The sequence below is a fragment of the Rhodamnia argentea genome, chromosome 8, assembly GCF_020921035.1.
Source record: "Rhodamnia argentea isolate NSW1041297 chromosome 8, ASM2092103v1, whole genome shotgun sequence".
Taxonomy (NCBI): Eukaryota; Viridiplantae; Streptophyta; class Magnoliopsida; order Myrtales; family Myrtaceae; genus Rhodamnia; species Rhodamnia argentea.
In genome coordinates, this window is record NC_063157.1 from 27,405,915 (window position 1) to 27,425,374 (window position 19,460).

Consider the following 19,460-nt stretch of genomic DNA (forward strand, 5'->3'; position numbering starts at 1 on the left):
ACTGTGGTAGAAGCACATAGACATGGTCAAGAGCAAGCTCTTGGAGCAGAATTGCCATTTAATCAGGAGGTCGAGGTCGGATATCTCGAAAAATCTGTTCATGTCAACACTATCTAATTAGCTTAAAGAGGTGCATCAAGATATCAGCTAGTATAATCTGTGCCTGTTCCAACCGGCCATGCTTTCGGATGGTCGACCATATTCCGAAATCGAATCTAGTTTCAACCATTTCGGTATGGGTCTTATATCAGCTCAGCCAATTAGTGACCTGAAGCTCTCAAGAAAGACTTCAATTTTCTTTGCTTCACTTTTCTTCCAAGAATGTCACAGTAAAGCAGATACATTTCATCTGATGGAAAGAGGTGAGATCGGACTCACTATCCCCCATTGAAAGCTTATTCATTCAATGATTTGGGGAGGACACCGCACTTATTACTCCAGTTTGGAGTTGGGGTGAGGTAAGGCGTGGGGTATAAGAAGCCTGAAGAGCCAATTGCACTCATGCACAGGAAGCTTCTACTGCTAAACTTTTTGTCACTCCTTTACATGGTTCGCCGAATGCGTTGATAGACACATCGACCATACAACTCTTCGATCCTATGCATGCCTGCAAGAGTTCGTGAGAACGAATGAGGAAGGATGGACATATCACAATCAAGGAGGCAATAACAAGTTAGGCTTGGTTCATGCTAAAGAGTTGTGAAACAATACCTTTTGAACAACGGCAAGTGCCCTGTTGCTGCTGCACTTTCCATGGCTAAAGCTCCCGCAAGTTCCTTGTGGAGTTCCGAAGCTGGCGAACTTGATCGAGGATATGACCTGATTGGGATGCAGGCACTCCAGCGACAAAATAGGCCGCGATGTTTTTCCTGATTTGGACTCTGATTCTGAATTCCACGTATCGATAGGTGATGGGTGAGACTCACTCACCCATGAGCATAAGCTTTCAATCTGTCTCGTGGCAAAAGATATTTGAGTGGGATCACCGCCAATTTCCTCGAAAATTACAAGAATGTTGTCGCTTGGTTTCAACCACGAACGCGGAACGTGGTACCTGTGAGAGAGGGCTCAAGATTAATCCTTGAAACGGTATCCTCAAAATCTTCTGGATGCATATCTTTCAGCTACTTACAGCTGTTGTGATGGCTTCCCGCAGCTTTTTAGGCATTTGTTTGAACTGTAGGATCCTCTGTAATTGCAAGAGTTAGTGCAGCCACTACCAGGTGCAACGTTGGTTGGCCAATACCGGCCGATGCTTTGTCCATTCACCCAAGCCTCACCCTTTCCCATTCCAGAAAAGTCTATGGCAACTGGGTCGTTTCCAGCAGGAGCAGCAAAAGTGGTCTGGATAATTAACACCACAGTTAGTGCCTAAACAGTACAGGTAGTGCCTGAGACACCTTCAAGCAAGGAGCTGTGTTCGAGGTGTATTGGCAATACATTCTCTTCAGAACAAACAACTCGATAGCCCCTAGAGTATAGAATATCTGATAGATTGTGTTGCCAGATCACAATTAACCTCCCTCTTAGGTCTGGATTGGAGTTAAAATAATCCCACTCTGCTTAGAAGATTGGGGAGATTTCATCTTTACTTATGTTTCTACAAATAAAGAAGAATTTCATTATGCCAAATATATCCCTTGCAAATAATGACTTGCCTAGATGATGGAAACTGGTGGTTACCTTGTACCATGTCAAGGGTTGAGTTTTTGGCAAACTAGGTTTCGTGATCCACATCGAAGAGCTTCCACTGGGTAGACCTTTATCTTCACCTTGAAGTCCTATCTGAGTTCGAGAGAGAAAGAGAGAGAGAGTTGCAATGCACCCACATCAGCCTTTATGAAGGTTTGCCAGTCAGGTAATCACAAGAGAGGTTTCCGAGTATGTCAGAATGAAATCCGACATAAATTGCAGTTAATAACATGTTCTCTTTGGCCATCATTACACTTACTAATGAATGAACTCGCCAACTCGCAAGGAAAGAAACCTCACCTGATATGTCCACTGCTGCGAAGACAGATCTATCATGCTGCCACCGGCTGAACTTTTCAGCTTTACTGGACCAGTTATCCCAGCACCTGTTTTGTCATAAAAAGCTCCGTAGTTCTGGAAGAAAATGTAAGTTTGCACAAAATTGTTAAGGATATAGCCGAAAATTATGGGGACTTTATTCATCAGACAAGAATTACAACAGCAGCATTTTACAATGCATGTTATTGTCACTTTGAAAATGGATGTTCCCAAAGTAATAAATTTGAAAGACCATACCTGAAGTCCGACAGTCAAGCTCAGGAGATCGATTGTGTTCTTGCCTGTTAGAAGCGTGACGGGAATGTCAACAGCAATCTTGGGATTGTCACTGTTGCCTGCTTTACTGCCTGTAGAGTTTCATGTATTTTAGCAAATTGAGTGCTTTGGCCAACTAATCTACATCAGAACAAGAAATTGTTTCAATACATATCCAACTGGAGACAAATGCAGAGCACATTCTCCATCAACGTAGCAAAACTAATTCTGTTTCTTACCCCAGAAGTGCATTTGTATCAGATTTGATACCTTTTGTTTACCTCTCACTTATCTGGTACTTCAATTTTGATAATAACACAAAAATGGAAAATTATCTGGCATGAGCTGTGCACGTAAGGTTTGGCTCAGTTAAGATGTCGTTTCGTAAAGGGAGCATGCACCTACTCTTAAGTAAGGATCCAGATTATGATACAAAAGAGTAGAATAATTTTCATTCGCCATCTCATTGAAAAACTTGGAAAACAGATAATTCCAAGAAGAAATAGAATTCAATTAGATAATTGGGGCTTCCTTTGTGATCAGGAAGAGGTCAATTCATGTCCTCGCAAAAAAAATCCGAAGTGCGAGAAAAAAGATTTTCACTTCTAGAACTGCCATTCCACCTCGTTATGAAGAATAATCGCTGTAAGGATTACCTGCAAGTTTCTTGTTGACAAAAGCATGAAGAGCATGGCCAAGTGATTCAACACGAAGAACTGCTTGAGATCCATCTTCAAGGAAGGGCTCCTCCCCAGTGATATCAGTGCTGCCAGAAACAGAAGAAACCAAAATCAGATAAGGCCAAACATATTGGGACCCCTTAGCTGTCAAATTGGACAGCAGTGGTTGTATAAAAGCAGCTAACAAGTAGCTTGTGTACCTCAGTGAATACCACAAGTAGTCACTACTGTCAGCGGTAGTGTTTATTTGCTCCAACAGCCCAGGCTTCACGAATGAATCATCCTTTGAAATACCCACTGGTTCATTGATCCAACTCCAGTCTGCATTGACCGTACTGGAGGAATCCACCACCTCGCTCAAAGATTCGTATACAAAGGTAGGAATCATAGACATAGAATTAACCTGAAACGAAAAAGAAAACAGGTTGGAGCTCCTATCTAATCATAATAAAGGAATGCACATATATCCTTCACCGCAAAACCGCCAGTGATATCATGAATTCCGTACAGTGCCAAGGGATTTAGCGGGAGAACAAGTTCACGAGAAAAACCTTCGCAGTATTAAGAGCGACATTCTTGCAGTCTGGTAAAATGCTCACAGACCATCCAGGCAATTGATAAGATTTTCCATTGAAAGTAACAGTTGTGTCGGAGGTGCCCACGTTGGCAAGAAAAGCAGCACATAACCCTGTGTCTGTTTTGTAGACTGTTGCCTGGAAAAAGAAGTTATAACAGATTGATTTTTCTATCTCTAACTTGTGGAGCACACGGCAGAATCTTTAGCTGGACGATGGAGAAGATCAAAGATTGGATATCTAGTGACGCCAGCCAGAAGAACTGGAAAAGACAAAAAAAATAATGCACTTATTAAGCTCTAATGAACACAATACAGAAGGTCATTGATAAATGGGGCGGACATCTTTGGACTGACATGATAATACATGCCTAAAGAATACAAATATCATCCACGATTAAGACTGACCAGTAACTAGACACAGCTAGTAGTCAAACTAAAGCTAAGTTATGAGTCCACAAATTACGAAAATATAGCTAAATTATTTTCTGCTATGACAAGTCACAAGGTCAGCAGTAGACTCGACAGCACAAATGTTTATATTTCAAGCACTGCGACTAGGTGTAACGATGGAATGATGCTTTGCAATTTGCATCTGCTGTGCTCTCTTCATAAAATTGAATGGTAGCTTGACAACAATAGTTTTCAACCAAGAGCTTTATGCAGTAAATGCTCCACTTCACTACTTACTAGTCTCTGGCTACTATTTTAATTGGAAGGGAAAGAAATCTGAAGTTGTTGTGCAATGTGGGAGAGAAAAACAAACTTACATACCACAAAAATTGGGAAATCAAAACTTATCTTGTCAAAATAACCTAGAAACGTCACGTCAAGGAATCTGAGTTCTTCAAAAAGGTTTGGAGATAATGATTTCGGGTTTTACCTCCAAGTTCGGACCAAGGGAAGGATATGCCGGATCAGTGGCTAAAAGAGCATCTTCACAAAGCTTAATGGCCTTATGCACATCCCTCAAATGGCCCCACTTAGGCTGTCTAACAAGTCCTACAGAAATACTGATACATTAAGTGGCATTGCAGAATTTAGCCATTTATAGAATACCACAATAACTGATTGGCTCAGTGATATATCTCTCCAAAAAGGCTGCCTTACTATCAATGTCACTTCATCATTCCAACAAGAAGCATGTGAAAAGCATACTAACTTTAGAAAGAATGAGCATACCATACTCGTCTATTGGAGCATCATAGTCATAGCTTGTAGCAATAAAAGGTCCACCAGTAGTTCGGCCGAAGTTAGTCCCCCCATGATACTGTTTTTAGATGAATGGAAGAAATGTGACTTGGATGTCAGTATCATCTCCAGTCAAAGAAATGGCTCGTTTATGACAGTGATAAACATCAACCAGCTGATGCTTCCAAGTTTGTAAATTCTATAATTTTGTACCATATAGTAGTTTTGAAATGTTCCACCTCGCTGGAAAAATCGAGCCACTGCAAATGCAAGGTCTTCCGCAGGACGGTATGGAACAGCCCCGCCAAAGTAAATGACCCTAATGTTTGGGGAGAAAAAACATAAGGGAAGAAAAAGTTCACATGGGAGATTCTATAAGATGATCTATCTTTAAAGGAAAACGGCATCTACTCCAATAGCAAAACTTATAGACAAATAGAAGGAAAAGCTAATTACCATCCACTCCAGTTCTCAGTCCACATTTTGGGCTTAGTGTTTGAATTAGGTGTAAATTGGTCACAATAAAATCCGTTACAAGTATTAATCTGCAAAAGATAATAAAGAGCTTAGCAAGACGTTAGCAGTTCAAATGGCCAACACAATCCATTCCCCCCTTAAAATAAGTTATAAAGTAGGATCTGCTACAATCTACTACAAAAACAAGTAGTGAAAATATAGAGCTCATCCCAGACCACTCCTCATACCAGTAAGATCATAAATGATCGTGCTCAACCTAAGATCATAAATAATATAGGTTAACCAAAAAGCTAAGGACAAGCACAGTGGCAATTAAGATCTCTTCAGACAACCGAATCCTAGGTTATAAGAAATTTTCCAAAGTAATTTAGTGGAGAAAACTCACAATGGGATCAGGAGCATCCCCCTGTTGGCACATTACCCAGGGGACCCCTGTATCTAAAGATGTAGCCATGGTTGCTGCCCAGTTAATATAGGGCTTGGCACCGGACCCATAAGCCGAAGCAACATTGCCATATTCATTCTCAATCTGGCAGAAAACAGGATTTGTCTCTCATCATTGAGAAGAGGTAAATGAAGATGATTGTTCATCATAACAATTTTACCTGAGAGAGAATGATGGGGCCTCCTTGGGATGCATAAAGCTTCTCCTGCTTCATCATGTCCACAATTTTGGCCGTGAATCGCTGCATTTCCGTCTGAAACAGAGCATCTTTTTTTCTCATTAACTCAGATCATTGTAAACAAACTGTCATTTGTAATCAAACCAAAAAACTCATGAATAGACAACAATTACGAAAAGTGAGAGCATGAAAAAGGACCTTGAACGGCTCATTGTTGGTTCGGAATTGGATTCCGGGTATGAAATGCAACCACAGAGGAAAGCCACTGATCAAAGTTGAACAATCCAAGAAAAGAAAGATCAACGACAGCTCCAAAATCAAATGCAACAATCATCTTCTACGTCGATAATAACTAATTTTTGACGACCACTCTGCTCACTCACCCGTAATTCCATTCTGCGCATACATAAGGACCGATGCGCAGATGAACTAAGAGACCCGCCTCAGCCACTGTCTTGACGAATTTTACCAAATCTTTCCTCCCTTCAAAATCATACTGGCCCGAGTGTCACAGCTTAAATCAGTCACAAGCACTTCAAGAAGCACAAAAGACATGACGATCGTATTCCCACGAATTTAATCACTCAAACAGATTAGATGCGATAATAAACGGACGCAATCACAAGAATGGGCCATGAAGAAGAAGAAGCAGGTTGACCTGGTTTCGCACTGGCTCGTGGATGTTCCAGAAAACGTAGGTCTCGATCACGTCCAGCCCTCCGTCCTTCGATTTCTGTATCAGGTCCGGCCACATCTGCACCAGCCAAAACTCGTTCAAAGCGTGTCCGTCTTTATCTTGTTTGTTCTCATGCACGACGCGTGTTCGGTCGTTGCCGTAATGGTCATCTATCAGAGAGAGAGAGAGAGAGAGAGAGAGAGAGAGACAGAGAGGTACCTCAGGAGTGCTGCGAGGGTAGTGAATGGAGCCGGAGACCAAAACCCGGCGCTCGCCGTCGACCACCAGAGCGCGGTGGTCGTACGTCACGTTCGCGCACAGCGAGGACGCCGCGAAGACGCCGGCCACCAGCGCGATCCCCAGCAGAAATCCTTTCCCTCTCGCCGCCATTTTCCTCCCCCCAAATCCTTGAGCGACAAGGAACGGACAAATTCCCCTCAAACACACTCAGCGACTCCAAAAGCAGTTTCGTGAAGCAAGCGGGGGTCGAAGCCTTGGTTCCCTTCTCCCTAAAAGAAGAAAAGGAACAGTGAGCTCGAGCTTACTTCTGCGAAATGCTTTCAGGGCTTCTTGAGGAAATGGACGGGTCGTCTTCTTCCTTCCATCCTTCGTTTCTTGCTTCCTGGCCGGTTTGAGGGATGAGTCGAAGCGAAGAGAGAGAGAGAGAGGGAATCAAGATTGCAAGAAAACGACGACGGAGAGGACACGCCCGCGCCACCACCCAGTCCTCATCTTCGTCTTCGTGTCCTGGTTCTCCCCTCGGCGTCTTGTTGCGCAGGGCATCAATAGAAAATTTGACTGCTCTTCTTCCTTTAAGCCCCTCCTCTTGCGTGGCTCATTGGCGGCGACTATGATGACGACGCGGGGTCGTTGTCGCCCGGCGAAACGGCGAGGCGCCGAATAATTGAACCAAAACAGTCCATGACAAGAAAATTACCACAAAAAAACACAAATAAATTAATAAATAAAATAAACCACTGTCGCGGGACTTGCTGACGCTCCACTCGATAATTTCTCGTCCACGTGGCTACCTTCGTCACGCGCCCAAGCTCCTCGAAAATAAATGGATTCACTCAGTCTAATTTTATTACAATTTCGCGTACAACCAAATCGAAATAAAATATAAAATTTGAAAGAAAAGTTGAGATACAAAATTTTATTCTAATTCACCTTTAAATTAGGATTACGTCCAGCAGAGGATTCCATTATAATTAGCACATCACACTCTCCTTACATCACTGAATTACAAGTAAAAAAAAAAAGTAAATATAGTAATAATTATTCTAAGCCCAAGCCCAACATTTTAAAGAAAAATTATGAGCTTAAATCGTAACCTACATGTTTTCCTGTCGTTGGGAAGTGTGAACCACATCCTCAACAAATTTAAGTACAAAAAGAACGTTGCGGTCAACTTATTTAAGCTATTCCGCTAGCTCTGTCCGATTTTACTCGATTGAAAATGCTATTGGAATTTATGGAGTTAATCGACTCGAGTATATCCAGCTTGCAAGTTTTGGGACATGAATGATTGCACGAATTAAAAGTATTATGACAAGTTTTAAGATTTGCCTCATAATTATTCCAAATAGTTACAAGGACTCGGATCCACTGTTAGCTATATATCACAAAATAATGTAAATGTATAAGATTAATATACTAGATGAGAAGTAAATAGATGCGATGCATTTTTATTGAACATTCATCCGCATCACCCCCCCAACAAATGACCACAAATTTAATTTTAGTGGATTTGGAGTATATGAAAGCTCACATGAATCTTATCAATTTAATGACCAGGTTGCGATGGATCTAGTTTACGCAAAGACATCGGGGTTAATGCTTGTCCAATAAGAATTGCTTACGGTTTGGATATCGAAACGAATTTACATGAACTTATAATGTCTAAATGAATTCAATTGTAAAGATCTAGAGAGCAATCTCAGAAAATTCGAAGTATAACAAACAAAATCTGGAAAAATTAACTCGCTCCGATGTTCATGGAGGAATTAATTGAGAAAAAAAGCATGTCATATTACTTTTCGAAATTCGAAAAGTTGGAAAAAAATTTTATTTTTAAAACTAGAAAATTGTGATAGCTGCTACACAAGAATCAACATGTTAATATTAACATTAATATTAATACATTTCAAAACATTTGGGTCCCGAGAACTAATATAGAAGTAAAAAATCTACGTGTCAATGCTAATATTGAGAAGCGCACAAGCACTTCCTATTAGCTTGAGTTCATCTTGAACGGGGGTACGGCACGTGAGCGGGACGTGCTTGCCCGTGCGCGCGTGGTTACGAGCATTATCTAGGAAGGCAGATCAATCAAATGTTTGTCGTGCATGGCGGAGGACAGGGAGTGGGCTGTTGGCGGTGGAAATTAGGGAGCAACTCCCACGTCCTGTCACCGACAATAGCCGGTACTGCTGCTTCCCACCACCTCCCTCTCAAATCACATTTTTTCCAATAAAAAAAAATTAATCATCTTCATTTACCTGCCTCTTGGACCAAAAAAATAAAATAAAAATAATAACGCTTTTTTCAATAAGAAAAATTAATTATCTTTACTTTTGTTTTTAATTTAGAGAAAAAAATCACAAAAAAAGAAAAATCAAAATATGCCTACTACGATACATTTACCGTAAACTTTTGTGCAGCATCATGGATCCTAAATCTGTACATATATGACACGCTTATCCCAAACTTTTTTCTGTAATATCGATATACTTACCCCGAATTTGTACTAGGGGTGATATATTTACTCCGTTAACGAACGCCGCTAAAATATTATGTGATTGTCTAGATTAATGACGAAAAGCAAACGGTGTTAATGAAGCGTCGCTCACGTGATAAAAATATGTTAACTCATTATATGTTTCCTTTTTCTTTTTGAACTTCCTCTTTCTTGGTTTGGCGATTGCGAGGACCATGGCTATGACGATTGTAAAAATTCGATTTCGAGAATCACGTTAGAAAGCCTAATTCAAGTAAAGTACCGTTTGATTTGAATGACGGTGAAGTCCATTTGTCCATTTAAAATCCTAAGTCGATGAGGCTCGCTGCACATGCGTAAATGTCGGGAAATAAAGGAGGAGATGGTGGGAGGACTCGGGGCGAGAGAGGAGAAGTGTCGGAGAAGAGGATAACTTCTACTATAAGTACAATCATCTTAAGGATAAGTGTAATAGAATTCTTAAAACTTATTAAGAAAAATCAAATTGTGCAACTTATAACAAGTACGATGAGGATTTAAAGCTGCTCAAGTTACTGCAATTAAGTCATTATGTTAACTCTGTTCAATTTGGCTAAACAAAATGTTGACCATTTTCCATGTGGCCCTTATGTTAACAAGGAGTGTAATAATGAAGAAAATTAGGCCGTCTACCTTTTTACTTTAATTGAAATACGATTAAAAAGTAAAAAAGCTGAAATTTACAAATTTAAAAAAAAAGGAAAAAAATCTCTCCTAGAGGAGAGAGACAGAGAGTCGGAAGGAGATCTAAGGATTTCATGAACGAGGGTCGATATCCGGGATGTGTGAATGAATTAGGAAGAAACCATTCAGATGACCCGAGATTGGGCTAGACCGGCCCAACATTGGTGGATTCCAAGGAAACGAATCTGGTTTCATGTACCGTGTGTGGACTGCTCACCCAAATCGGACCGGTAATTTATATACGTACACACCTCATTGTTTTCTCGTGATAGTACATATTCAACCTCATTCAATAAGGGCGTGTGACAAGGTGTATGCAATTGCAAGGTGACGAGAACCTATATAACCTTCCAGCGTGGTTTCTTGAAATCTTGTGTCAAATGAATGAGCATACTGAGTAGATTGACTCATGCAAATCATCCGACAAGTGACATCAAATTTAGACCTATTAAAATAGGTCATAGAAAAATTAAAATGCTAAATCCCTAATCTTGCTCATCGGTCGTTTTGTCTCATCTCTGTCTCTCTCTTCTCAACTCTCTCTAACAACAAGGCAATTAAAAAACATGGCAGCCTTTTTTGCTGAAAAAAAAAAAAGCTTAGTGGGTCAATTCATGACGAGCTGGAAAGCAAGTCATTGATCGCGTAAAGCTTGTTAGGACCGGTTATTGATTCCAGGTTTCGGGGTGGAAACCGCCTACCCTGAAACCAATCACCCCTATCAGCATCTCTCGCTTAGCCAAAGGTGAGGGATTGCGAGTACTCACTCACGAAGTAGGGGAGGCGCCTCCCAACCCAACCGCCCATCCGCCCTTAAAAAAAAGGTTAATATCACGAAAATTCTAAGCTAGTATATATGTGATAAATTAATCCCGAATTTTTTTTTAATCACAAAAAATCCTCAGCCGGTATACATGTTATAAATATACCTCAAACTATTTTTTCGACCACAAAAAACACCAAAGCAGTACATCTTTGATAAGTTTACCACAAACTAATTTTTTTGATCACTAAAACCCCTAAACCTATACACATATGATAAATTTAACCTCCATTATTTTTCGTTAAATTGAATTAATATAACGAAAAATCCCAAATTCATACACATGTGACAAACATAGGGTAAAAGTCCCAAACGTATACACCCGATAATTGCCACGTCATCCAACTCAGCAATTTGACGATAAAATTTAAAGGAACAAAGGGTAAATTTATTAATGGCGTACCAATTTAGGATAAATTTGTCAATGATGTACCAATTTGGGGTTCTTAGTAGTAAAAAAAATAGTTTGGGGTAAATTTATCACAGATAGACCAATTTAGGATTTTTCGCGATATTAACCCACAAAAAAATCAGCCTTGATTTTAATTCCTTTTCCTTTATTATTTTTAAATTTTTTAAAATTTATTTGTCTTCTACTTAATTCTTAAGTATTTTTGTAGAATATGTTCAGTAGAAGTCATAAAACTTATTATGAAAGTGTGTCGCGACCTAAAAAATTAATTTAGGTTAATGGATTATTAGGTTAATTAGATGAATTAACTAACCTAATACGGACTCTCCCAAGCCCTACCAATTCGCAACTTAGGTTTGATTTTTGATTTAGGAGCCGCCACTAATCTTTTTTGGTAGGTAGATTAGATACCTAAATAAAGTACGGGAGAATACTTTATTTTCTGCTAACTGGAGAATTAGGGTTCGGGGACTTGATTATGTTAATTTTTAATTAACACCCTTTCGGTACCAAATTTCATGAAAATGCCTTTTCCTGATTGATGATTTGTGATTTTGATTTCCTTTCTTTTTTTGGATTTTCCATTTTTTTTATTTTTTCGAATTTTTGAATTGAAAATGATGAATTTGAACAAAATTAAATAAAAATGCCCATAATATACCTTTAAATCCAATTTTCCGATAAATCTTCTCATTCCCGAAGATCCGGGCTAGAGTGAGATTTTATTCGCTACATTCTCGGAGATTCGAGCTAGTATGCGGATAGTGGTATAAGATATCAACGTCCCTTCTTGCCAAAGGGCAGAATATGAAATCTTATACTAAATTGCCGTCCCATCCCATAAGATCATGATTAAGGCTTGCAATTTAATATTCTGAAGGGTCGGGCACAAGGGAGCATATATTATAGGCAATTTTGTTTAAAAATGTTCAAATATTTATTGAATTTTTTAAAATCCTTAAGGGATTCTGAAATTTTCAAGGAGATAAGCTTCTATCCACAAAGGATTGATATCTTTTAATTCAAGAAAAGTTATCTCTCGAGATCTGAAATTTTTTAGATAATTCCTTGAATTTTAAAGATATATTCAGAATTCCCAATTGAGATACAGATTTTATCCGATATGCTTAGGATTCGGAAATTTTCAATAGAGCAACAAAAGATGTCAAATATTCTAGAGATAGGCATAATATCCACAAGATTTGCTCGAAATTCAAGTTAAGCAATTATCACGTAGATATTAGAAAATCAATCCATATTCACCCAATATTCACTCGACATTCAAATTAAGCAAGCAATTCTCAGAATATTTCAAATCAAGATCGTTACCTAATCCCGAGATCATGTTGCCAAATTCAAAACGATGACAGACTGGACAGCAACTACTTTGAAAGAGCTCGGTCCGTCACAGTGACTACGTTTGCTATGAATATCGCTTGACGTCTCTTGGAAACTCACCGAACGATTTTTCTTACGTAATCGGTGAACTCGTCGGATGTTGTCCATGACCTATCCAGGATTCTCGAAGTGTCAGAGAGGAGTTTTAGCATTATTGATCTTGCTGAATTGTGGTTGAGTAACCTGTGAAAATGCCAAAAAGCGCTGCCAACAAATCAAAAGCAATAAAGGATTAAAGTAACAAGGCTTAAAGTGCTGGAGATCGCCAGAACGTGGTCAAAGGCTACTCAAGAGGGTCTTCGCTCGCGGATCAGGATCAGTGCAACTGGTTAGAGGACTGATGCAGGCTCGCAGTTAACGCCTATCGGGTGCTCCTGGACTTTTAAATAGAAATCTTTGGTCAAATAATGAATTTTTGACCCCAAGCTGCCCTCCATTAAATCTGTTAATTAACCATCAATGGACCGATTATGTTGGGACTCTACCAGGTGTTGCTATTCACGGTGGGACCTGCAAGAATTGAATAAAGAAAATTACCCCAGCATAATGAATATTAAGCAAGCGAGAAAGGCCTTCCTCCTGCGTGTTCTTATATCTTCTTTCTATGGATGATTCCCCATCTCTTTTGTGTCGGGACTTTGAAGCGGAAAATTAGATTGCAAGGATACTAACAGGATTTGACCAAGGAAAATTCTGGTTCAAAAGTATTGTTCTTCTCTTCTCCGTTGACGTGAATCTCCAAATATGACGAAGAACACTTTTTGGCCTCTTCTTCACGTGTTGGACGTGTCTCTTATGTGACACTGGGCCGTGTCTCTCATCTCAATGAATGAAAGCCATGAATGTCTCCTTTTGATGACTTCCGGAGAAGCCGTCTGCTTCTTTCTTCAGTTGATCCCACCCAATGACCCGACACAAATCTTCGCTAGGCAACAACAATGGTGGGCTGAAGGATAAAGCAAAATCAGAAGAAAAAAGAGTTAATCGGTGCCAGAGTTTAATGGAAAAAGAAACGACCCATCTCGTGGTAGAAATAAAGATTCGCTAGGAACTCAGTGGATGGCGTCGCTGAGGTTGCACAGCTGTAAGGTGGTGAGGAAACCCATAGAGGCATCAATCTGTTGTGGGGAAGCTAGAGCGCAGGCGGCGTTGATGGAGGAGAGCTGGCAGCTATTGCTAGTGCGCCGATTTAAGAAGCCAATATTGCTGGCGTTGCAGGTTTAGGGAGCTTGGCAAAGTTTCTGATCTTGGTTGTACAGGACAAAGGCGCAATCTTGAAGGTGCTGCGAGCGTCTCAGCGTTGGTGAGGCAACCGGCATGGTATGGGGGTGAGGCAACCGGCATGGTATGGGCGTGAGGAGTGGCAAGCACCACGGGGCGAGACCTTCTCTTCTCAAGATTTTTCTCACGCTTTCTTCCTCTGAAGATTAACCTCGTACGGCCGTATATGACAATTGTATTCCCCTCCCAAATGTGAACCCTACGTGTGTATTTATAACGGTGAGCTAGGGTTTACGTGTTATTTTCATTATTTGCAAAATTATCCCTCAACTTGTGATAATCGCAATTTGATCCGGAGACAAAATATTCATCCATGAAGCCTCTTTTTTTTTTTTTTTCAAATTAATGGACATTTTTAATTAAAAGGATTTTCCCAAATTAAACAGTAAATGGGCTGATTTAAGCTCAAAATTATTCCAATATTGTTAATTTTCAGCACACTCCTTCTTGACTGCCGAAAAATCCAAACTAAGCCTAATCCAGTCCTCTGTCAAATTGAGCTCAATTGCTTTGCCTCCGGCCCGAATGCAATGATATGCATGGCTGACAAAAAGTAAATATGCAGTGCATGAGAAATTAATTTTTGTGAGAACTATGATAATTCTCATTTTATACTTAAATGAATGATTTACTAAAAATCAAAATTTAGGTGTCAACAAAGTGCAATTGAATCACAAAACTTATGAAATTGGTGCAATTCAGTACTAAAACTTGTCAAATTGGTGCAATCGACTCTTTACGTTAACTCTACCAAATTGGCTAACAAAAAATGCTTACGCGGTTTTTTTAAATATTTTCTCTCTCCTACGCAGCGATGACGAGGCTAAAACGGCGTTGTTTTGGTCCGAATATGATTTTTAATATAATTTTTATTTAAATGAACTTTAAAAAAACATATAAAATTAAAATTGAAAAAATAAGAAGAAGACACTAGCAGAGCTACCTGCGAGGGCCTCCGCTCCACTGCCCAAGAGGGCATGCGATAAATACTAAAGCAAAGCAATTCCAATGCCAGCAGTATAAACATATAAGCTGCTAAATCATAGAAACAATAATCAAAATAAGTTAATTTAGATGAAAAGTTCTCGTATTGAGCTAGAAAGAAATTTCCGCAGAGGCACACGTCAATCGTGCATCCTGCACAAAATAAGGGCGAATTTTAGGAAACATACCGAAGAATGGGTAGAGTGAGGAGCAGCAGCGAGAGGGCATCCAGGAGAAGGCCTGCTATGCCACACTTGAATCGAACGGGAGACCAATTTGGGGTAAATTTGTCAATGATGTACCAATTTGAGGTTTTTTGTGGTCAAAAAAATATTTTGAGGAAAATTTAACATAGACATACTAGTTTAGGGTTTTTTGCGATATTAACCCTTAAAAAAAATTAGCCTTTTATTTTAATTCCTTTTCCTTTATTATTTTTATTATTTTTTTAATTTATTTGTCTTTCTTATTCTACTTAGTTCTTAAGTATTTTTGTGGAATATGTTCAGTAGAAGTCATAAAAATTGTCACGAAAGTGCAGTTAAGTCATAAAACTTATGAAATTAGTGCAATCGAGTACTAAAACTTGTCAAATTTGTGCAATTGAGTCTTTCTGTTAACTCTACCAAATTGGCTAATAGAAAATACTAACGCAACTATTTTAAATATTTTCTCTCTCCTACGCGGCGATGACGTGCTAAAACGACGTCGTTTTGATTCGAATATGATTTTTTAATATAATTTTTATTTAAATGAACTTTAAAAATACATATAAAATTAAAATTAAAAAAAAATAAGAAGAAGAAGACACCAACAGAACTACCTGCGACGGCCTCGCTACCACCGCCGCCCCACTGCCCAGTAGGGCAGGCGATAAATACTGAAGCAAAGCAATTCCAATGCCAGCAGTATAAACATATAAGCTGCTAAATCATAGAAACAATAATCAAAATAAGTTAATTCAGATGAAAAGTTCTCGTGTTGAGCTAGAAAAAAAATTCCGCAGAGGCCCTACGCTCGTCTCCATTCGCGGCTGCTTCGAAGCAGAGAAATGGGTTGCCTTGAAGCAGGAGGAGAAGGAGAGAGACAAGGGACGAAGACGGTGTGGTTTGAGATGAAAACAGCCAGTATTCTCTAGAGAGAAGCACGGAGAAAGAAGCTCAGGGCTTGCGGCGATGAAAAGGGTTGGCGACGGTAGGGAAGAGGTCGGCGGGGACCCTCTTCGGATGAGATAAATCGAAAGTGAGGCTCTCAATAAACACTCACAAAGAAAATTCTACTCACGAAGGAGGAGGAGATCGAATATGACTTTTCAATAATATGTATTCACAATCGATTCACCTATTTTAAAATGGTTACAAGACACGCTTTTATATAGACATATTACTCGACTCTTAAACTACTTTGAAAAGACTAGTAAATAGACCCTAAAAACACGAACAATCACGATGTATATACATATCATCGGTACATGAACCAACTCTTGGTAAACTCACCTAATAATGACTCTTAAAAGCAACGCTATAATAAAGGCTTGACTTGATTCGTGCATCCGTCTTGGACTCCAATCAACACCTTCTTCATTGAATCGACACCTCGGAAGACATTGATAGTCTCAATATTATGAATTTGGTTTATTTTCCAACAAAACTCCCCCTTAAACCAAATCCTCTTTCTCTTCTTGTAGTTTGCTTTTACTACAAAAAAACAAGGATCTAGCCACGGAAAATTAGCAATGAAAATAATTCATCGCTAATTTGCGACAAAACTAGCAATGAAAAAAACATTCGTCGTTATTTGCGATGAAAATAGCGACTAACAAATTCGTCGCTAATTAGCGACGAAAACAAAATTCGTCGCTAATTTCCAACGAAAATAGTGACGAAAACAAAATTCATTGCTAATTTCCGACGAAATTAGCAATGAAAAAGTATTCGTCACTAAATTAGCGACGAAAAGTATATTTCCTCGCTAAATTAGCGACAAATAACTTTTTCGTCGCTAAATTTGCGACGAAAGAGCAATTCGTCGCAAAATTAGCGACGAAAAAGTGATTCCTCAAAAAATTACAAATGTTAGTATAGCGATGAATCACTTATTCACCGCTAAATTAGCGACGAATGTGATTTTCGTCGCTAAATTAGCAACAACAAAAAAAATTCGTCGCAAAATTTTCGACGAAAAAGTGATTCATCGTCAAATTACAAAAGTTGGTTTAGCGACGAAAATACGAAAACGATGTCCGTCCCTAATTTAGTGACGAAAATGGCATTTCGTTGCTAATTTAGCGATGAAAAAAAATTCGTCGCAAATTTTGCGACGAAAAAGTGATTCGTCGCAAAATTACAGATGTTGGTATAGCAATGAATCACTTATTCACCGCTAAATTAGCGACAAAAAAAAAATCGTTGCAAAATTTGCAACGAAAAAGTGATTCATCGCCAAATTACAGATGTTGGTTTAGCGACGAAAACAGAATTTCGTTGCTAAATTAGAGACGAAAACGATGTTCGTCGCAATTTGCGATGAAAATGGAATTTCGTCGCTAGTTTAGCTACGAAAATGGAATTTCGTCACTAATTTAGCGACGAAAAAAATTCGTCGCAAATTTTGCTACGAAAAAGTGATTCGTCGCTAAATTAGTGACAAACACCAATTTTCGTCACTAATTTAAAACATGGAGCTCTTTTAGCGACGAACACCAATTTTCATCGCTAATTTTTCCTTCCCGCTCCTCTTAAAACATGGCGCTCCTGTTAAAATTTTTCTTCCTGCTCGTCTATAAAGCTCCCTTGCCCCCCTTCTATTATTCCACTCGCCACTCCCTCTCTCTTCTCTCCCCATTGGCAAAGAAAAACGATTGCTGCTCTCCGAACTTTGGAGTCTCTCTCAATGTCTCTCCCAACCACCCTCGGAAGAAGCCAGCTTTCTTGCACGAAACTTTGCTTTCATCGCCCCCTTCAGCGAACTTTCCCACTCTTTCCCCCCTCTATAAACACATTCTCACTCTCTCTCTCTCTCTCTACACCCATCACCAGCTTTACTCCCTCTCTCTAGAACCCAGCAATGGCCTCGGCCCTAGCTTCCCATGCCACCATTGCGAATACCCTCTTGGAGAGACCCTTCATTTCCTCGAGGCCGCTCTAAAGTTCACAGCTTTCGGCCTCCGAGATCCCGAGGGCCAGATCCTTGAAGGCCCTCCGGGTGAAGTGCTCCGTCACCGCGCCGGTGCCGGTGAAGGCGTCAAAGGAGTGCAAGGTGAAGTCGGTGAGAATGAGGCAAATTGTCGACAGCAAGGGTAACCCGACGGTCTCTTGACAACCTATACCGGATAACACATGCACCTCGGATTAAACCCTAAGCATTAGCAGAGAGAGAGATAATGCAAAATAATAGCGCTAAAACGTCGCTAATTAGTCGTTAATACGAAAAAACGACTTTTTTTTTTACGAATTTAGCCATGAAAAGTTCGGCAAAATTTGTCGCTAATTGATTTTTGCAACGAATTTTGCCATGAAAAAAATTCGCGGCTAACGCGGCATCGCAAAATTTAGCAACAAAAATTTGACTTTTCGTCGCTAAATTTAGCTACGAAAATCCGAATTCATCGCTAAATTTTAGTGATGAAACACATTTCGTTGCTAAATTTAGCGACAAAAATTTTATTTCGTCGCTAAATTTAGCGATGAAATTTTCTTTCATCGCAAAAATTTAGTGATGAAAATTTGATTTCGTCGCTAAATTTAGCAACAAACTTAGCTACAAAATCTCTTTTTGTCGGTAAATTTAGCGACGAAAATTCAAATTTTCGTCTCTAAATTTTGCGACGCCGGATTAGCTTGACGAATCTTTTTTCGTGGCAAAATTCATCGCAAAAAATCAATTAGTGACGGATTTTGCCGAATTTTTTATGGCAAAATTCGTCGCTAAAATGTCATTTTTTTGGAGTGTTTGAAACAAGCAGGCTTTCTCTTCCATCGATCGATATCTTCACCGTAATCAATATCCGAATAAGTTCTAAGTTCTTCTTTAGCAAACATAACTTGAAAACGGATATAATCTCTTTCATGTTGATCAATCGATAGTTGTTGGGCCTTGGCTTGAGCTCCAAATGCCTCATTCGCTTGTGGATGTTTGCACTTATTAGGATGAATAAGCAAAAATAACTTGCGATACTGATTTTTCACATCCACGGGTGATGAGTCAAAGGATAGATCAAGATACTCAAATAGATAATTGAACCATGAAAGAATCCTGATTACCTCATTGTCCCTTTCGACTTCGCTAGCTTCAGCAAACAAGCTCTTGAGTAGCAAATCTTCATTCCACGTCGTTGTTTTCCCCATCGCGCCTCTTTCTTGCTCATCCTCAATGTAGGATTTACTTTGATCAACGTTGGGACACACCCATTTGACACCATTTGCTTTCGTGTCTATAGGGCGTCTCTTTTCATCAACACCCACTTCACTATGACCATTTTCTTGGTCATTGTTATGGGGTAACAATACACTTTTCTTTAGCTCATTCTGAGCACTCATCTCCTCGAATATCACTGGCTCATTTGCAGAATCATCTTGAATATCAAGATCTTCTTGAATAGGATCACAGTCCAA

The 19,460-nt window shown here is 39.5% G+C and overlaps 1 protein-coding gene and 1 long non-coding RNA gene across 5 annotated transcripts in view; one reads left to right on the forward strand and one right to left on the reverse strand.

Moving 5' to 3' along the window:
• LOC125316102 overlaps positions 1-19,460 on the forward strand; it is a 25,295-nt gene continuing 5,835 nt past the window's right edge. The window contains exon 1 of the long non-coding RNA XR_007199427.1: positions 1-263. This is a non-coding gene — a long non-coding RNA (uncharacterized LOC125316102). The remainder of the gene's footprint in view (positions 264-19,460) is intronic.
• On the reverse strand, positions 276-7,293 carry LOC115738170 (beta-galactosidase 8-like). Of its 4 annotated transcripts, none has more exons than XR_007199426.1 (20): positions 6,727-7,285; positions 6,490-6,585; positions 6,215-6,327; positions 6,030-6,096; positions 5,814-5,906; positions 5,594-5,737; positions 5,188-5,276; positions 4,945-5,050; positions 4,723-4,810; positions 4,424-4,542; positions 3,518-3,679; positions 3,167-3,369; positions 2,943-3,052; positions 2,269-2,378; positions 1,993-2,106; positions 1,684-1,785; positions 1,133-1,344; positions 712-1,054; positions 401-607; positions 276-340 (listed from the first exon to the last, which is right to left on the reverse strand). XR_007199426.1 is itself a non-coding variant. In XM_048283314.1 (20 exons), exons 2-20 carry the CDS (start codon positions 6,895-6,897, stop codon positions 500-502), a joined length of 2,550 nt encoding a protein of 849 aa, XP_048139271.1. In that variant the 5' UTR covers positions 6,898-6,914; positions 7,049-7,286; the 3' UTR covers positions 276-499. The 4 variants fall into 4 exon arrangements, 3 of the variants coding, with proteins under 3 accessions (XP_048139271.1, XP_030526562.1, XP_048139272.1); XM_048283314.1 differs by having other exon boundaries at positions 276-607; positions 6,727-6,914; positions 7,049-7,286; XM_030670702.2 differs by having other exon boundaries at positions 276-607.